This window comes from Schistocerca cancellata, chromosome 3, assembly GCF_023864275.1.
Source record: "Schistocerca cancellata isolate TAMUIC-IGC-003103 chromosome 3, iqSchCanc2.1, whole genome shotgun sequence".
Lineage (NCBI taxonomy): Eukaryota > Metazoa > Arthropoda > Insecta > Orthoptera > Acrididae > Schistocerca > Schistocerca cancellata.
Window position 1 is genome coordinate 596,676,545 of NC_064628.1, and position 17,089 is coordinate 596,693,633.

At 41.2% G+C, this 17,089-nt stretch overlaps 1 protein-coding gene across 2 annotated transcripts in view; it reads right to left on the reverse strand.

Moving 5' to 3' along the window:
* The window catches only part of LOC126175483 (AP-5 complex subunit zeta-1-like), a 149,094-nt gene that overhangs the window by 80,350 nt on the left and 51,655 nt on the right, over positions 1–17,089 (reverse strand). For both annotated transcript variants that reach the window (XM_049922299.1, XM_049922300.1), the window contains exon 6: positions 8,817–9,082. In XM_049922299.1, coding sequence (XP_049778256.1) covers positions 8,817–9,082 — 266 coding nt within the window. The remainder of the gene's footprint in view (positions 1–8,816; positions 9,083–17,089) is intronic.

A 17,089-nucleotide genomic window follows, 5' to 3' on the forward strand; every position in this document is an offset into this window, starting at 1 on the left:
TAGACCTGCCATGTGGTGGCGCTAGGTCTGCAAGTACTGATGGCGGCGACACGCGGGTCCGACATGTACTAATGGACCGCGGCCGATTTAAGCTACCACCTAGGAAGTGTGGTGTCTGGCGGTGACACCACATTCCTCCCCCGCAAATCGGCGAACGGTCGTGTTATAAGGCTTCCGCCCGCCGTGGGGAGGGCCCCATGTTGACGTATGCGAAGAGGTGGGGAGCCTAACAACAGGCGAGGCTGTGCCACCCGCACCCGGCCATTCGGTCCGAGGGGAGCCTGCACACGTTCAATGACACCTTGCGATTCTAGATCTTTTAATGTTCTTGCGACCTCATCACGCAATGCGTGGGGAACATTGCGCGCTCTGAAAAATTTCGGTTGCGCGTTGACTTTTAGTTCCAAATGTGCTTCATAGTTCTTAGCGCAACCAAGGCCCGGTGCAAAAATGTCTGCAAATTCCTCACATAGACTAGAAACACTGGCTGAAGGCACAGTCTGGTTCACTGAGAGAACATGATTCACAATAGACAAGTTAAACAATTGAAATAAATCTAAACCAAACAAGTTCACTGCAGCAGAAGAACGAAGAACGTAAAACGACACAAGTTTTGTTTGTCCCTTGTATGTTGCAAGAAGGCTGCACTGTCCTAACACAGGGATATGCTGTCCTGAATAACTAGTGAGCTGAACTTTTGCGGCACGCAACGGCGGTGCGCCCAGTTGTTTGTACGTGGCGTGATTGAGCAATGAAACTGCAGCTCCGGTATCGAGCTGGAATGGTATCACTTGTCCGGCAAAGTCCAAATCTACAAAAAGTTTATTGTCCTGCTGACGACAAGAGCGACTGTTTTGTGCAACTTGAACAGACACTGGTACAGAATCACTTGCGACGTGACGGGATTTCCGTCGACGTCGACGCACACTTTTTGCGGGACGAACACAGTCACTGTTAGAGAGAGGAACACTGGGCGGAGTGGCATTAACTACATGAATGTCCATGGGCGAAGGTTCCCGAGCCTGAGTGTCCGTGGTTCGATTCCGGCGCGAAGCAAAGGGCCTGGAACGGTTGTGATTGTCTGATCTGAGCTTTTTCTGGCAAAGACTTTGAACATGTTCTTTCTTGTGACAGTAAAAGCAAATAGCTTGGCGTGACGGGCAATGTTCACGCGAATGTCTAGTAGCACACCGCGGGCATGATTTCACTGCATTTGCGGGCTGGCGAGGCACACCTGGTTTAGAGCGCGGCGTCAGCTGCGTCGAAGTGCGCGAGGGCCGGTTACCGGGCCGCGCAGCGCGTCCAGCGGGCCGGTTAATGTTACACACTGCTGGCGAAGCTTCAAAAGATTCCTGAGCACAGTCAAGTGTGTCTTGCCTATCCAATGTGCTATGCACGCGTGGGTTCGGATCCCATCCTCGTCGCCAATGTTATGTGTGTCGACAGAAGTGCCGACACAGTGTTATTATGAAGGGGCCGAATAGGGCACGCGTCAACTCACGCCGTCCTGCGTTAAGTCTGAAACAGGATACTTCATAAATGCTATAAAGAAAAGAACGGAGCTTCTCGTATACTCAACTTTATTCTCCTGTGTGGTACATCTCCATGGTGAATACAAGTAAGACTCTCTCCAGATATGGTTAACTGCGCCTTGCTAGGTCGTAGCTATGGACTTAGCTGAAGGCTATTCTAACTGTCTCTCGGCAAATGAGAGGAAGGCTTCGTACGTCTAGTCGCTAGCAATGTCGTCCGTACAACTGGGGCGAGTGCTAGTACGCCTTTCTAGACCTGCCATGTGGTGGCGCTAGGTCTGCAAGTACTGATGGCGGCGACACGCGGGTCCGACATGTACTAATGGACCGCGGCCGATTTAAGCTACCACCTAGGAAGTGTGGTGTCTGGCGGTGACACCACAAAAGCAATACAGCTAGTGGTTTGCAATGCATTATTCAGGGTGTCTACATGGACAAGGAAAAATAATTCCTGGATTTTCCGGATTTCCCGGTTGAAAATACACTTTTTCCGTGTTTAGTGACATTATACTTTTTCTCGGCACTTATCAATCCTTTTATGGTTTATGGTTTTATACACCGGCGTAGAATTTCGTGGCACTTTAGAAAATGAAACTCAGGGGAAAAAACACGTTTTGGAAAGATCTTTGATGTGCAGCAACATATACACTGCATATTTCCGTGTTATTAAGGTATAAATTCGAATTCCACCAAACACCGCATGTTACTTTCCGAAGCATTAAAATCGAGATTGCAACACACTTTTGTAAGCCAGTCACAGCTCATGTCAGATGATCTCGCCAGCTAATGACAGCATTTGACACGTGATGTAGTCAGCCAATAGCAAGATCACTCTTAAGTAGTGCGAACACACAAATAAGAAAAATTAAGGGCTTAAATTAATGTACAATCGTTGCTACAAGAAAAGCAAAGCTATCACATATAATATTGGTCTCTAAGATTAATAAGCTGTAAGAGAAGCTAAGCTTCCACATATATTGTTGATCTTTTTTGCGCGTCATACATCACATAAATGTGCCAGTAAAATATTTTAATAACGACGTAAATGTCTGATCTTCTGGGCTCGAAATTCTTCATATGGTCATCCCCAAAGAGTTGATTTTTAAATGAGAGTCAAATGCTCCGTGATGTAAGAAGTTCGTCGTACACTCTCTCACATAGTTTATCTTACATAAAAGGAAATTTACTTCAAAAGTAACACTTTTCAAAGCAATATTCGCAATATCTTTCCGTGACTTATTACAAAGGTATGTTTCAGCAGTTGCCTCAGAGCACCAGATAACAGGCGTCACTGCACTTGTGCAGCTACGATGACGCAGGAAGCCTGCATGTTCGTACGTGTGAAACATTAAAAGATCTTGCATTAAAATGAATCTAATGTAAAAAAACTGTCACGTCACGCTCATTGGAGGCAATCTGTTGTTAAGAAGCACTGCACAGTCGTCCTAAAGCCTTTGACACACTTTGCTGTTGGCAGACGCTTGTATGAGCACTGTGTTTTGTTGTTGTATATGGCCCATTTTCTTTGCGACTTAAGTTTTATTTTCATTTTTTTTCTCTCGTTCATGTTTTGTTGCTGCACTATTATTCCGCAGACGCGGGATACAGTAAATTTTTTTGTTGGAGTATTGGTTCTTACCAGTCAAAATCACAAAAATTTAACTGAAAACTAAAACAATGAAAAATTCCTGGAACTAAAAAAGATTCCCAGGTTTTTCCCGGTTTTCTCCCAGCTTGAAAAAATTCCCGGGTTTTTCCCAGATCTCCCGGTTGTCCCGGGTCGTAGACAGCCTGTTATTAAAAGTAAATTTATCTGAGAAAAATCATCATTTTAGTCTTTGAAGGTAAAACAGTACAGATGTATATACAATTGGCCCCTACCTGTGCCACCCTGTAATGTGCATTACACCAATAAATTACTCATCTTGGTTGATGAATTGGACAAATGAATTATCCCTGTTACGATTTCATTGACCTTAGTCAAATACTACTATGGATATATTTTTCTCTGTTTTATATGGACACTCCAAGTATTAGTGTAGTGTAATAGTTGAGCATCCCTCTGACACACTTGCATCTTCATGAGGGTTTTTCAATAGGTTATTTTAATTTCAACTTACAACTCAATTATTTACATTTCATTTTTATCAGTCATCAGATAGTAAAGATAGATAATTACACTATACCAGTTATACTGAAGTATTTTTACAAATCCTATATCAGGTCATCTGAAGACCTATGAAGACCCTTAACAGAACCAGGAGCAGGTATCATTTGCCAGGTCTCTACTGTTATGTCTGACATTATGTAAGCCAGTGATGGAAGCATGTGCTTCAGTTAGTCCCAGGACACCTGCTACCAATCCCTAATGCAGTTGCTCAGAAGGGCACTGATCTCTTCAGGAGGTTTCCCAAGACGGGTAATAAGTGGGTAATAGTGAGCACTGACTACCTCAGTGACTACACTTGAACAAATTTCTGGATTTTGGCAGTTTTATTGTAGAAGACATAATTTTGAAGCATGGAGCTCCCTGAGTATGTCTTTGATCATGGAAAAGTGTTTCAATTAAGACTGGTGTCAGAGGTAATTTCACAATGCAACATCACCTACTGGATGAAAACTGTTCACTACCTGCAGATACACACTCTGTATACACTGATGCAGAACAGTGAGACTAGGATACAATACTGCCTCTCATGGCATTTGCATTCAACACAGCAAAGCAAGGGAATATCCATTTCACATCTTTTTCCTAAACCAATATCAGGATACTTTGCTCCTATTTCAACTTTGCAATGTTCAGATTGATTACATCAAACAGTTCATCACCAGACCTGAAAAAACAAGGCAGCTGGCAAGACTCTAACCCTGATCACACAGGATAGTCTCATGCCAAACATCCATTTGTAAACTACAATCCAGGTGACCTAGTATGGATTTTTAGATCTGTGCAGAAGATTGGGACACACACAGAAATAAATACATACACATTCAAATACTTAATTCTTTTTGTTGTGAACATCTGCAACTCAGCATCTCTGCTATATGGTGAGTAGCAACTATCCTTTTCATTATATTGTTACATTCCATCCTGGATTTTCCTTTATTTGAAAGCAAAAGCTGAAATGCTTAACTCCATTTCCAAATGTTGCTTTATGAAGGAAAACACAAGAGAACTGTCCCAATTTAATACTTGTACCACTGAAAACATGAATAAGTATCAGTGCCAGTGGTGTTGAGAAACAGCTGAAATCATTAAAATCGAACAAAGCTCTGGGGCCCGATGGAATCCATATCAGATTCTATACGAAATCTGTAGTTCGGTTAGCCCCTCTTCTAACTATAATCTATTGTAGATCCCTTGAACAAAAAACCACGGCCTGTTCTTGGAAAAAAGCACAGGGCACACCCGGCTACAAGAAGGGTAGTAGATGTCTACTGTACAGCACCTTTGACAATGATTTGTTGCAGAATCTTAGAACATATTCTGAGCTCAAACATAATGAGGTATCTTGACCAGAATGACCTTCTCAATGCCATCCAGCATGGATTCCAAAAATATCGATCATGTGAAACTCAACTCGCACATTTGTCACATGACATACTGGAAGCTTGGGATCGAGGTGGTCAGGTAGAAGCAGTATTTATTGATTTCTGAAAATCATTTGTCTCAATACCACAAATATGTCTGCTGTCAAAAGTACGATCGTATGGGGTATCAAGTGAAATTTGTGACTGGGTTGAGGCCTTTCTGGTAGGGAGGACGAATCATGTTACCTTAGATGGAGAGTCATCCACAGATGTAGAAATGACTTCAGGTGTGCCCCTGGGAAGTGCGTTTGGACTCTTGCTGTTCCTGTTATATATTAACGACTTTGCAGACAATGTTAATAGTAACCTCAGACTTTTTGCAAATGATGCAGTTATCTATGATGAAGTACTGCCTGAAAAAAGCTGCATATATATTCAGTCAGATCTTGAAAAGATTTCAAAGTGGTGCAGAGGTCGGCAACTTGCTCTAAATGTTCAGCAATGTAAAATGTAGTGTCCTGTGGTCGGCAGAAAAGAACTAATGATCAAGTTTGAACACATTTTATTTAACTAAAACGCCATCTTGGTGTCCACTAATTTCCAAACTCAAGAACAACAAGAAACACAATAAATCTTGTGGTGGAAAAAACCAGATAAAAGTTACAAGACAATGAAAAGAAATAATAACAACTAAAATGCTATGCTACACAATTCCAAAGTGGCGTTACACCCAACAAGATACAATTTTTTACAGAAGACTACGGCAAGAGTCTACTGGGCTACAGCCAGCGTAACTAATGGCTGGTGCTGTCCTAGCTGTAAGTACACACTGCCAGTCTGACTCTACTGGAGTGCTTATAAGTCCGATTCTGTGGAGTGCTACACTTAGTCATATTAGTTCCAATTAGTGGATCTCTGGCACATGGCTTTTCACAAAGTTGTGACGTGTTTATGTGGAAGGTCTTTTGATGTTTACATTCACTGGCAATGTTTTGATATCAGTTCTTGAAGGGAGATTGGCAGCCCAATTTGCTTGTCTGTTGGGTGGACCCTCTAACTGATAAGGGGCTCCTACTACATAAAATTTTGCACTTCATGAAATGAAAAAATGTAGTTTCCTGTGACTATAATATCACTGAGTCACTGTTGGAATTGGCCAACTCATACAAATATCTGGGTGTAACACTTTGCTGGGATAAGAATTGAAAGATCACACAGTTTTAGCCACGGGTAAAGCAAATGGTAGACTTCCGTTTATTGGTAGAATACTGGGAAAGTGCAATCAGTCTACAAAGGAAATTGGTTACATGAAACTTCTAGGCAGATTAAAACTGTGTGCCAGACTGAGATTTGAACTTGGGACCTTTGCCTTTTGCAGGGAAGCGCCCGTGAAAGGCAAAGGTCCCAAGTTCAAGTCTCAGTCCAGCACACAGTTTTAATCTGCAAGGAAGTTTCATATAAGAACACACACTGCTGCAGAGTGAAAATTTCTTTCTGGAAATACCCCCCAGGCTGTGGCTAGGCCATGTCTCCACAGTATCCTTTGTTCCAGGAGTGCTAGTTCTGCTAGGTTTGCAGGAGAGCTTATGTGAAGTTTGGAAAGTAGGGGACAAGGTACTGGTGAAAGTAAAACTGTGGCGACAGATTGTGAGTCGTACTTGGGTAGCTCAGTCAGTAGAACACTTGCCTGCGAAAGGCAAAGGTCCTAAGTTCAATTCTTGGTCCAGCACACAGTTTTAATCTGTCAGGAAGTTTCATATCAGCACACACTCCACTGCAGGGTGAAAATTTCATTCTGGAGATTGCTTACAAATCATTCGTGCGACCAGTTTTAGAATATTGCTCAAGTATGTGGGACCTTTACTAGATAGGACTAAGAGGGACTATTGAATGTATACAGCAAAGGACAGCACAAATGGTCACGGATTTATTCAGTCCTTGGGAGAGTGTCACAGAGACGCTGAAGGAACTGGAAGACTCTTGAAGACAGACGTAAACTATCATGAGAAAGTCTATTAACAAAGTTTCAAGAACTGGTTTTAAATGATGACTCTAGGAATATACTGCAATTCCATGTGTATAGCTCACATAGGGATTGTGAGGATAAGATTAGAATAATTACTGCAGGCACAGAGGTACTCATACAGTCATTGCCCCCATGCTCCATACGTGAATGAATGGGAAGGAACCATAATAACTGGTACAATGGGACATACCCTCTGCCATACACATCATGGTCATTTGCAGAATACAGATATAGATGTGTTCTGTCCCTGATATGGGGCCACTGCTGTTGAGGAAACCAAGACATGATGCCCTTCAAACAAGCCAAGAGAACCAACACAAAGTGTGGACTTCATCAAGTTCTGCAAAAACTAGTAAGATAGGTAGAGTTATACACAGGCAAGGACTCAGACAAGTCTCCCAGCCACCCAGGAAAATTCAAGAAATGTTGTGATCCATTAAAGTTAATCTCGGACTGAGAGTGCTGGAAATTTATATTTCTTGCAAGGGTGGCAAAAGGTCTGTGGAACAGTGTGTAAGGATTGTTGCCGTTCATTACACTGGGCATCAGTATCATCTTAAACACAAGAATTCAGAAAAATCAGCAGTAGCTGAGCACAACCTTTGAAATAAATACAAGGTTTTGTTTGAACAAACGAGAATACTAGCTCATGCATGAACTAATTGGACACAGAGACTAGCTATCCACTTAGCAATGCAAGGAAGTTTGTACTTGACAAGGAAAAGACACAGATGAAGACTTTTTGTAGGGATAGCACTGCAAGCAATGCTTGATAGAGAATGCAAATACAATCTATGGACATAGAGGGCACGACCTCAGTAATCTTTAATTCCGTGTTGGTGCAATGTCGTAATCCAACCTATAAGATGCTCTGCCCTGGAAATAAAAAAGGCAGAACTGCCAGTTTCACCATTGTTAAAAGCTTGGGATTTTATCTGAACTTGACACGGCAAGTAAACCGAGAACTTTTTATGCAAGAACTCCACTGCGAAAGCATTCACACCCATGAATCCCAGCTGGAACAATGGGTGAACAATGTCTATAGAGAGTACTCATTTGGAACTGCATGTTGGTATTGTGGCCCCTTGTGCTGTTCAAATTATGGGAGCAGCATTGTATGTATTAATATTTTTTGTCACATGATGCAACTATTCTGCTTGATTTTCATTTGCAAAGAGTGAGAAATGAACCCAGTAAGCATTACAACTGTGGACATTATTCTTATGAAAGGCTGTACATGGCCTCGATTTAAACAATCACCCCATTCTCAATGTGATGATGCTGCAAGCCTGTTGTAGAGCAATAAGTTTTATTTCTTTCTTTCTCAGGTCTTGTATTTTAAATTGTCACAGTTAACACACCTCTATGAAATTTTAATATTTGTGAATCTTTCAAGTAGGTATGTGCTAAAAAGTACCAATGTATAAAATCAGACAATAAAAGTATTCAGCAAATTCAAACTGAGAAATGTAGAAGTCTTAACGGTACCCGTAATTAAGCAATATGTGACAGAGAAAAGTTAAAGATCAAGATCTTTGGCTTTTCATGTTTCAAACAGTTCTTCTCCTACCCTTACAGATCCCAAAATTAGCAGGTAGGTGCTTCTCCTCTGTCACTCAGGCTAGATTTTTTCTACATGTTTGTATTTAGGATTTAAATTTAAGTAACATATGCAGTGTACAGTTCAAAATAACAGATATTACAGAAATATAGCAATTCTGACTTACCTCAACAACAGTTGCAGATACAACAAATGTGGGGATTATTTCTAAAAACTCTTCTACGACAAGATGAGGATGACAAGCAATAAGTTTAAGCAGATTAGGAAAGTATTTTTTCAACATATTTTGTTCAAGTGTAGCTAATTTATTTTGGTTCTTTAATATAAAAAGCATGATATCCATAGCAGCTATGTCCGAAGAATAGCTGTGATACACTGCATCTCCAAACAGTTGCTCACTGATGTGATAAGAGTTATATCCCATTGTCTCACCTGAAAAAGAAGATTTTGTTGGACAGACTGCAGAACCTGATCAGTTTTCTTGTGATACAGCATCTATTAACGTATGATACCATTATATAAGTACTGATTATGTCACTTAGTTCAAGTGGTTCTTTTATTTTCTTGATGCCTTACAATAAATTTCAGAATTAATTGTCCATCCATGTTTCTTCAGATCCATAAACAAGATTTATTTATCCAAAATAAACTTTCATTTGGTTTGTTGGGCATTTTGCTGTGACTCCTACACCATCAACTGCTATCCAGTCTCTACATTAGCATACAAAAACTTATAACTCATCAGAACTTATGAGTATGTTCCATAAGCCCTCTCCTTCTGCATTCTGTTAAAAAAGTCCAGAGAATCGGTCTTACGTTCACTTTTTTGTCATTCCCAGAAAGTACTTTTGGAACAAAGTGAACAAAGAACTTGTACCCTAATTGTATAGTCACGATCTCATGCAAAATACTGGAAAATGTGTGCAACCTTGAAACTGCATGGTAGTGTACTCGTCAATTTCCATAATCCAGAATGAGATTTTCAATCTGCAGCGGAGTGTGCGCTGATATGAAACTTCCTGGCAGATTAAAACTGTGTGCCCGACCGAGACTCGAACTCGGGACCTTTGCCTTTCGCGGGCAAGTGCTCTACCAACTGAGCTTCCGAAGCACGACTCACGCCCGGTACTCACAGCTTTACTTCTGCCAGTACCTCGTCTCCTACCTTCCAAACTTTACAGAAGCTCTCCTGCGAACCTGCAGAACTAGCACCCCTGAAAGAAAGGATATTGCGGAGACATGGCTTAGCCACAGCCTGGGGGATGTTTCCAGAATGAGATTTTCACTCTGCAGCGGAGTGTGCGCTGATATGAAACTTCCTGGCAGATTAAAACTGTGTGCCCGACCGAGACTCGAACTCGGGACCTTTGCCTTTCGCGGACAAGTGCTCTACCAACTGAGCTGCCGAAGCATGACTCACGCCCGGTACTCACAGCTTTACTTCTGCCAGTACCTCGTCTCCTACCTTCCAAACTTTACAGAAGCTCTCCTGCGAACCTGCAGAACTAGCACCCCTGAAAGAAAGGATATTGCGGAGACATGGCTTAGCCACAGCCTGGGGGATGTTTCCAGAATGAGATTTTCACTCTGCAGCGGAGTGTGCGCTGATATGAAACTTCCTGGCAGATTAAAACTGTGTGCCTGACCGAGACTCGAACTCGGGACCTTTGCCTTTCGCGGGCAAGTGCTCTACCAACTGAGCTACCGAAGCACGACTCACGCCCGGTACTCACAGCTTTACTTCTGCCAGTACCTCGTCTCCTACCTTCCAAACTTTACAGAAGCTCTCCTGCGAACCTGCAGAACTAGCACTCCTGAAAGAAAGGATATTGCGGAGACATGGCTTAGCCACAGCCACAGCCAGAGCACTTGCCCGCGAAAGGCAAAGGTCCCGAGTTCGAGTCTCGGTCGGGCACACAGTTTTAATCTGCCAGGAAGTTTCACATCAGCGCACACTCCGCTGCAGAGTGAAAATCTCATTCTGGAAACATCCCCCAGGCTGTGGCTAAGCCATGTCTCCGCAATATCCCTTCTTTCAGGGGTGCTAGTTCTGCAGGTTCGCAGGAGAGCTTCTGTAAAGTTTGGAAGGTAGGAGACGAGGTACTGGCAGAAGTAAAGCTGTGAGTACCGGGCGTGAGTCGTGCTTCGGAAGCTCAGTTGGTAGAGCACTTGCCCGCGAAAGGCAAAGGTCCCGAGTTCGAGTCTCGGTCGGGCACACAGTTTTAATCTGCCAGGAAGTTTCATATCAGCGCACACTCCGCTGCAGAGTGAAAATCTCATTCTGGAAACATCCCCCAGGCTGTGGCTAAGCCATGTCTCCGCAATATCCTTTCCTTCAGGAGTGCTAGTTCTGCAGGTTCGCAGGAGAGCTTCTGTAAAGTTTGGAAGGTAGGAGACGAGGTACTGGCAGAAGTAAAGCTGTGAGTACCGGGCGTGAGTCGTGCTTCGGTAGCTCAGTTGGTAGAGCACTTGCCCGCGAAAGGCAAAGGTCCCGAGTTCGAGTCTCGGTCGGGCACACAGTTTTAATCTGCCAGGAAGTTTCAATTTCCATAATGTTCAGTAAGCTAGTGACAAGCACATTTCAGTTTAAAAAATTATTACAACATTTGTTATAAGAATAAGGCTGTTCAAAGAATTTTTATTGATCAACAAACAAAACATAAGCCAGTATCTTCTTAAATCATCTTCTGAAAAGCAAAATAACTATCATCAATATCAGTACATTCTGCATAATTACCTTATAAGCTAATACAAGCAAATCACGAAAGACAAACACACTTCACTCTCATTTCTTTTCAATGAATTTTGAAACTGAAGGATTGCACAGGGTGGGCAGGAAGTAACTAGGTATCATTAAGGGCTGTTAAGTTTTCAATGCTGAAAGAATAATATTGGAAATAGTGCGAACACACCGAACACTAAACAGGATAGTCATTTTTCATGTCATGTAATACCAATAGTGACCGCAAGATATGGTACACTCAACATCAGCAAAGATGACCGATGGCCTTACAGTTAGATAATACACATAGATTGCTTCACATTATGAGGTATGGAATTCGATCATTCTTGTGCAGAGATGGTGGCTTATGGTGAAGGGAAGGAATACCACAATTTGTCTGGAGACAATAAAGAATTGTCACACAAAGCTAAATGAGTACAGGTTTGGTAAAAGATGAAGCAAAAACAGGTCGTCCACTCATGTCTTGGTGACCTGAGAATGTGGCGATTGTGCAGAACAAGTTCAATCGCAGCCTGGGGAAATCAACACACCAGGCAGTTCGTGAGAGTGGACACACAAGACACGCTGTGCATCAGGTGTTGTATAAAGAATTAACTTTTGAGCACAGAAACGCCATTATGTGCAGCAGCTGACACCAGAAGACTCTGATCACAGAATAGAGAGTTGATGGGTTGGCATGCACATTGGGTTCAATTGTTTCAGAACATCATCTGGAGCAACAAGACCATATTCCATGTGGGAGGTTTTGTCAATTGGCAGAACTGTCATTAGCTGGTGTCACACGATCCTGGAATTATGGTGGAGAAGAGGCATTCTCATTCAAAAGTGCCCATACGGTGTGGAATAATGGCTACAAAAGTCATCAGCCCATATCTCCTGCACTACACTATGAATGGGGAAAGCTACCTTCAAATGCTTCAATATTATGTTTGACCCACAGTATGTGGATGAGAAAATACTGACATCATCTTCATGCAAGATGGTGCACTGCCTCACTTTGCAAATGTCATGCTGAACTGGTTAGATGAGAAGTTTCCAGGACATTGGCTGGGGAGACATGGACCTCACGAGTGGCTTGCAAGAAGTCCAGTCTTGACATCCTGTGAGCTTTTTTTTTTGTAGGGTGGGGCAAAAGAGGAAGCGTACCGGATGAAACCTCGCACACTGGAAGCACAGATTTGGGGAGTTCTTACCAACATTCCACACAAGTTCCTCCAGAAAGATGTGGATTCCATTCCAGGTAGTTGAGGAGATTGGTCAATGCCACAGGTCCCTACGTAGAAATTTAATGGAGTTCCAACATATGCAATTGTATTCCCATCAACAGTGTACACACTGTATTAATTTCAAATAAATAACTCTGAAAAGAAAGAAGTTATGCCTACCTGCTCACCCTGTATGTCTGTTTTATAGTGCAATTATCAGATTTGTTTTTACAGCATGAAATAATAACTGACACAACACATCCAACATTTTCAACTAAGCACAAAACATAGTTAAAATATAATATTTTTAAATTAATTTAGAATAGTTATCCTAATTACTTTCAAACAATAAGTAAAAATCTCCATATCTGTTAAGATATTTTCCTGGACATAATTAAAATACAGTCCTTGAACTGCCAGTTGAAATAAATCTGCCAACTGAAATAAACCTGTTGCACACACACTGTTCTGCACTTTGCATGAATCTCAGGAACTTCAGGATCACTAAAAGTCACATTGATGCAGAGCTTTAATTTTTTAAAATTTATTATGCCAAACCAATACCTGGTCTTATGTCCATCTTCATTGTGCACCTGAAGGTAAGCAGCCAGTTGTAATGAGACACCCTCCTCTGACATTACCTTTTCTTTTATAGAAATAACCGATACCATTTATACTATCGATTCTTGTATAGGTGAACATTATCACAGTTGTTTACCTATTTAAAGAATTTCATATGATTCTGCATACGACGTATTATATTTCAGGCAAAAATGTATTTAATAAATTAATGTGTTACAATCGATACACACTAACAGTTAAAATCATTCTTGTTTTAGAAATATTTGAAATTACGATTTTTCTGGGATACTTAATATTCATATTATTAATTGCACAATCTAACAATAATTATTAAATTTATTTCTGGACTCATTTATATAATAATGATATAACTTGGTGATGATTCTTCTTTTGTCAACACAAGTTTGTAAACTCTTTTGTTTTGTAAATTCTCTGGAATATTGTGAGTTCGGCAGAAAGTTGCAAGTAATGGGCATGCCTCTGATGGAAGAAGACTTTTTCTAAGTCTGTCAACAACAATGTAATTACTGGTTTTTTTAAATGTGGAAAATGTAAAGACAGTGTGATATTAAATAATGTGACAAAGAATAAAATTCAAGAAATATATAGGCAAATCTTCATCAGTTATTTAGTCAACAGGAACCCACAACATTAAATCAAAATTTCAGCTGCAAGAATGTAGCTCTAGACACAAAATGTGGATCCAACAACTTCAAAAACAACAACAACAACAACAGTGAGATAATGAAGATAAGTAAAGAGTTTTTCATTTGCATATCTTACGCCTCTCGAAGCTTTTGAAAATAATGAAGAGACTAAGAGAATTTTAATAGTGATATGTGGGAGGGTAAGATTACAAGTGTGGATCCCAGCTGGGATCTGTTGACTGATAATGAAGTTTTGTCTCTTGCTAAAGAAGAAAGGACAGCTATTTGTATTTGCAGTTTTTATGTAAATGAGCTTCAATCACTTGACGAAAGAAGACCTGAGAGCTGCACAACAAAGTCGTATCAACAGTGATGAGATAATATCAACTTTGATGGACCGGATGAATTGAAAGAGGACTTTACAACTACGATGAAGGATATCAGAAAAGATACGTACAAACTATTTGTGAAATTAGTTTTTCATGGTGGATTCGCATGATTGCTAGGAAAATGAATAGAGATGAAGGTAGGGGTGATGAAGTGAAAGCTGTAGAACCCAGCCAAGACATGTGTAAACCAAGTGAAAGTATATTCAACATAGAAACATTTAAAACTGATATTTTGAAGTTGATTTTAGCAAAATTATAGGAAATGAAAACAGAACAGTCTGAAAACAATAGTGAAATGGACAGGGTACAATACCAAATAGACCAACTTAGTAATCAGGTTTTGGAACTAACAATGGGTTGTCAGATGAATTAAAAAGTGTGAATGAAAAAGTTGATGTCTTAGAAACTAAATTTATTGTTTTCAAAAATTAGTTAGTTGCACAATCTTCATAACAGGAGAAGAATGTTAATGATGTCAGAGTTTAACAGAAGGTCTTAGAGGAAAAAACGGAACAGAACTTTAGCAGTTCAGATAAAAGATTTTAAAATAATATGCTAACTAATGTAAATCTTTCACATCAAAAATTTCAGTAGTTCAGGAAAATTGCATTCACAACAGTCTGTATTCAAATAATGGTATTGCGTGGTCCAACATTCCAATAAGAAGTTTTCCATCAGACAATTTACATCCAGTCAATTTTCTACACCACTGTAGAGATAGTTTTGTGTCAGGCATGGGCGACGACCAAAAAAATTAAATTTGTTAAAACGTGTCTTCAAGGCAAAGCTCTGTCGTGGGTAAATCTAAATTTAAGTCAGTGGGAAACGTATCAAAGTTTCAAAAAAAAGTAATTAAAAGTGAATTTACGAATGGTCAAAATTATACGAATAGGAACAGTACCTTGAAAGAGTTCTGTAAGAATCAACTTAAGAAATTAGCTCATCTAGACAAACCATTTGACAAAATGACATTGACTGATGCACTAAAAAGGAGTTTGCCAGAGAGGTTGCCGTGGGATTTAGTACATGAACCTGACGATTGCCTTGAACAATTTTTGTGATATGTTGGCAGGCTCGATAGGGCAATAGAAAGAAGCATGTACCATGATGATCAAAATGATAGAGATCATAATAGTAATAACTACAGAAACAGAGATCATGGTAATTTCCATCAGGGTCAAAATGGCAACAGAGACAGAAATTTTGAACATCACCAGAATAAGAATAATTTGGGGTGCGGAAACACAACAAGTACAGGACCCTCAATTTACACTTCCAATTAGACAATAATAACAGTACTAACAACATGGTACAGGTGCCTGAAGTTGAACAGAAGGAACATCAGATTTCTCAATTATGATTTGATCAAAATTTTTGGAATACTATGTATAATTATAATGATGTAGGTGCTGATCACAGACCAGAATGTGAGAGTAATGAGAATTTTTATTTTAATATTTTTTTGTTTTTTTGTTATGGTCTTAGGGCACAAAACTGCTATGGTCTTTAGCGCCCGGTCTGTGACGTAGGAAAAGGTAAAAAACGAAAATGGAAACCAGCAGCAATGGGAACGAAACTCAAAAAATTGGAGAAACTAAAAGCAGAAGGAAAGCTTAAAAAACCACTACAGAAAGGGGTTGGTTGTCCCCAAAAAGAGCTTCAAATGACTGACGTCATCTCACTGGCACTAATAAACTCGAGAACGCGATCGGCTGAGCGCGTGTCAGCTGCTAAAATGGACGATATTTCAGGCGACAGCTGTAGACGGGCGCGTAACGGAGTAAAAAAGGGGCACTCAAGTAAAAGGTGTCTTACCGTCCACAGCTGAGAGCAGTGGGGACAGAGTGGGGGGAGGGGGGGGGGGGGGAGCGCCGCTTAAAATATATGTTGATGGCTAAAAAGACAGTGCCCTATCCGGAGTCTAGTTAAAATTACCTCCTCCCGACGACGCATTCGGGAGGAAGAGGTCCAAGCACAGGGAAGAGCTTTCACGTCCCGCAATTTATTATGGGGAAGTGTCGACCAATGCGCATGCCATAAAAGAACAACATGACAACATAAAACACTCCATAGATCGGTGAAGGGAATCGTGCGAATAGCTAGCCGAAGAAGAGAAACTGCAGCCTTGGCCGCTATATCGGCCGCCTCATTTCCACAGATACCAACGTGCTCTGGAATCCAGAGGAACACCACCGAGATGCCCCCCAAGTGGAGCAAAAGGCAGTCCTGAATCCGGTGGACCAGAGGGTGGACAGGGTAGAGAGCTTGGAGACTGAGGAGAGAGCTGAGAGAATCTGAACAGATAACATACTGTATCCGCTGATGGCAACAGATGTATTGGACAGCCTGGAGAACAGTGTAAAGCTCTGCAGAATAAACCGAACACTGGTCGGGAAGCCGAAATTGATTTGGGGTGTTGCCAACAATATAGGCACTCCCTACACCAAACAATGTTTTTGAGCCATCAGTGTAAATAAATGTGGCATCCTTCATTTGTGCGCATAGAGCAGAAAATGCCCGACGATAAACAAATGAAGGGGTACCATCCTTGGGAAACTGACAAAGATCATGGAGCAGGTAGGTCCGGGGACGGAGCCAAGGTGGTGCTGTACCCCAAGTTGTCAAGATAGTTTTAGGAAAGCAGAAGGAAAGCGAATGGAGCAGTTGACGGAACTGGACTCCCGGTGGTAGTAGGGAGGAAGGGCGGCCTGTATACCCTAAATCCAAGGAGGCGTCGAAAAAAATGTCATGGGCCGGATTAGCAGGCATGGAAGACAAATGGCTAGCATAATGACTTAGAAGGACAGCTTGCCGAACAGCGGAGGTTCAGCAGTCTCAGCATAAAGGCTTTCCACAGGGCTGGTGTAAAAAGC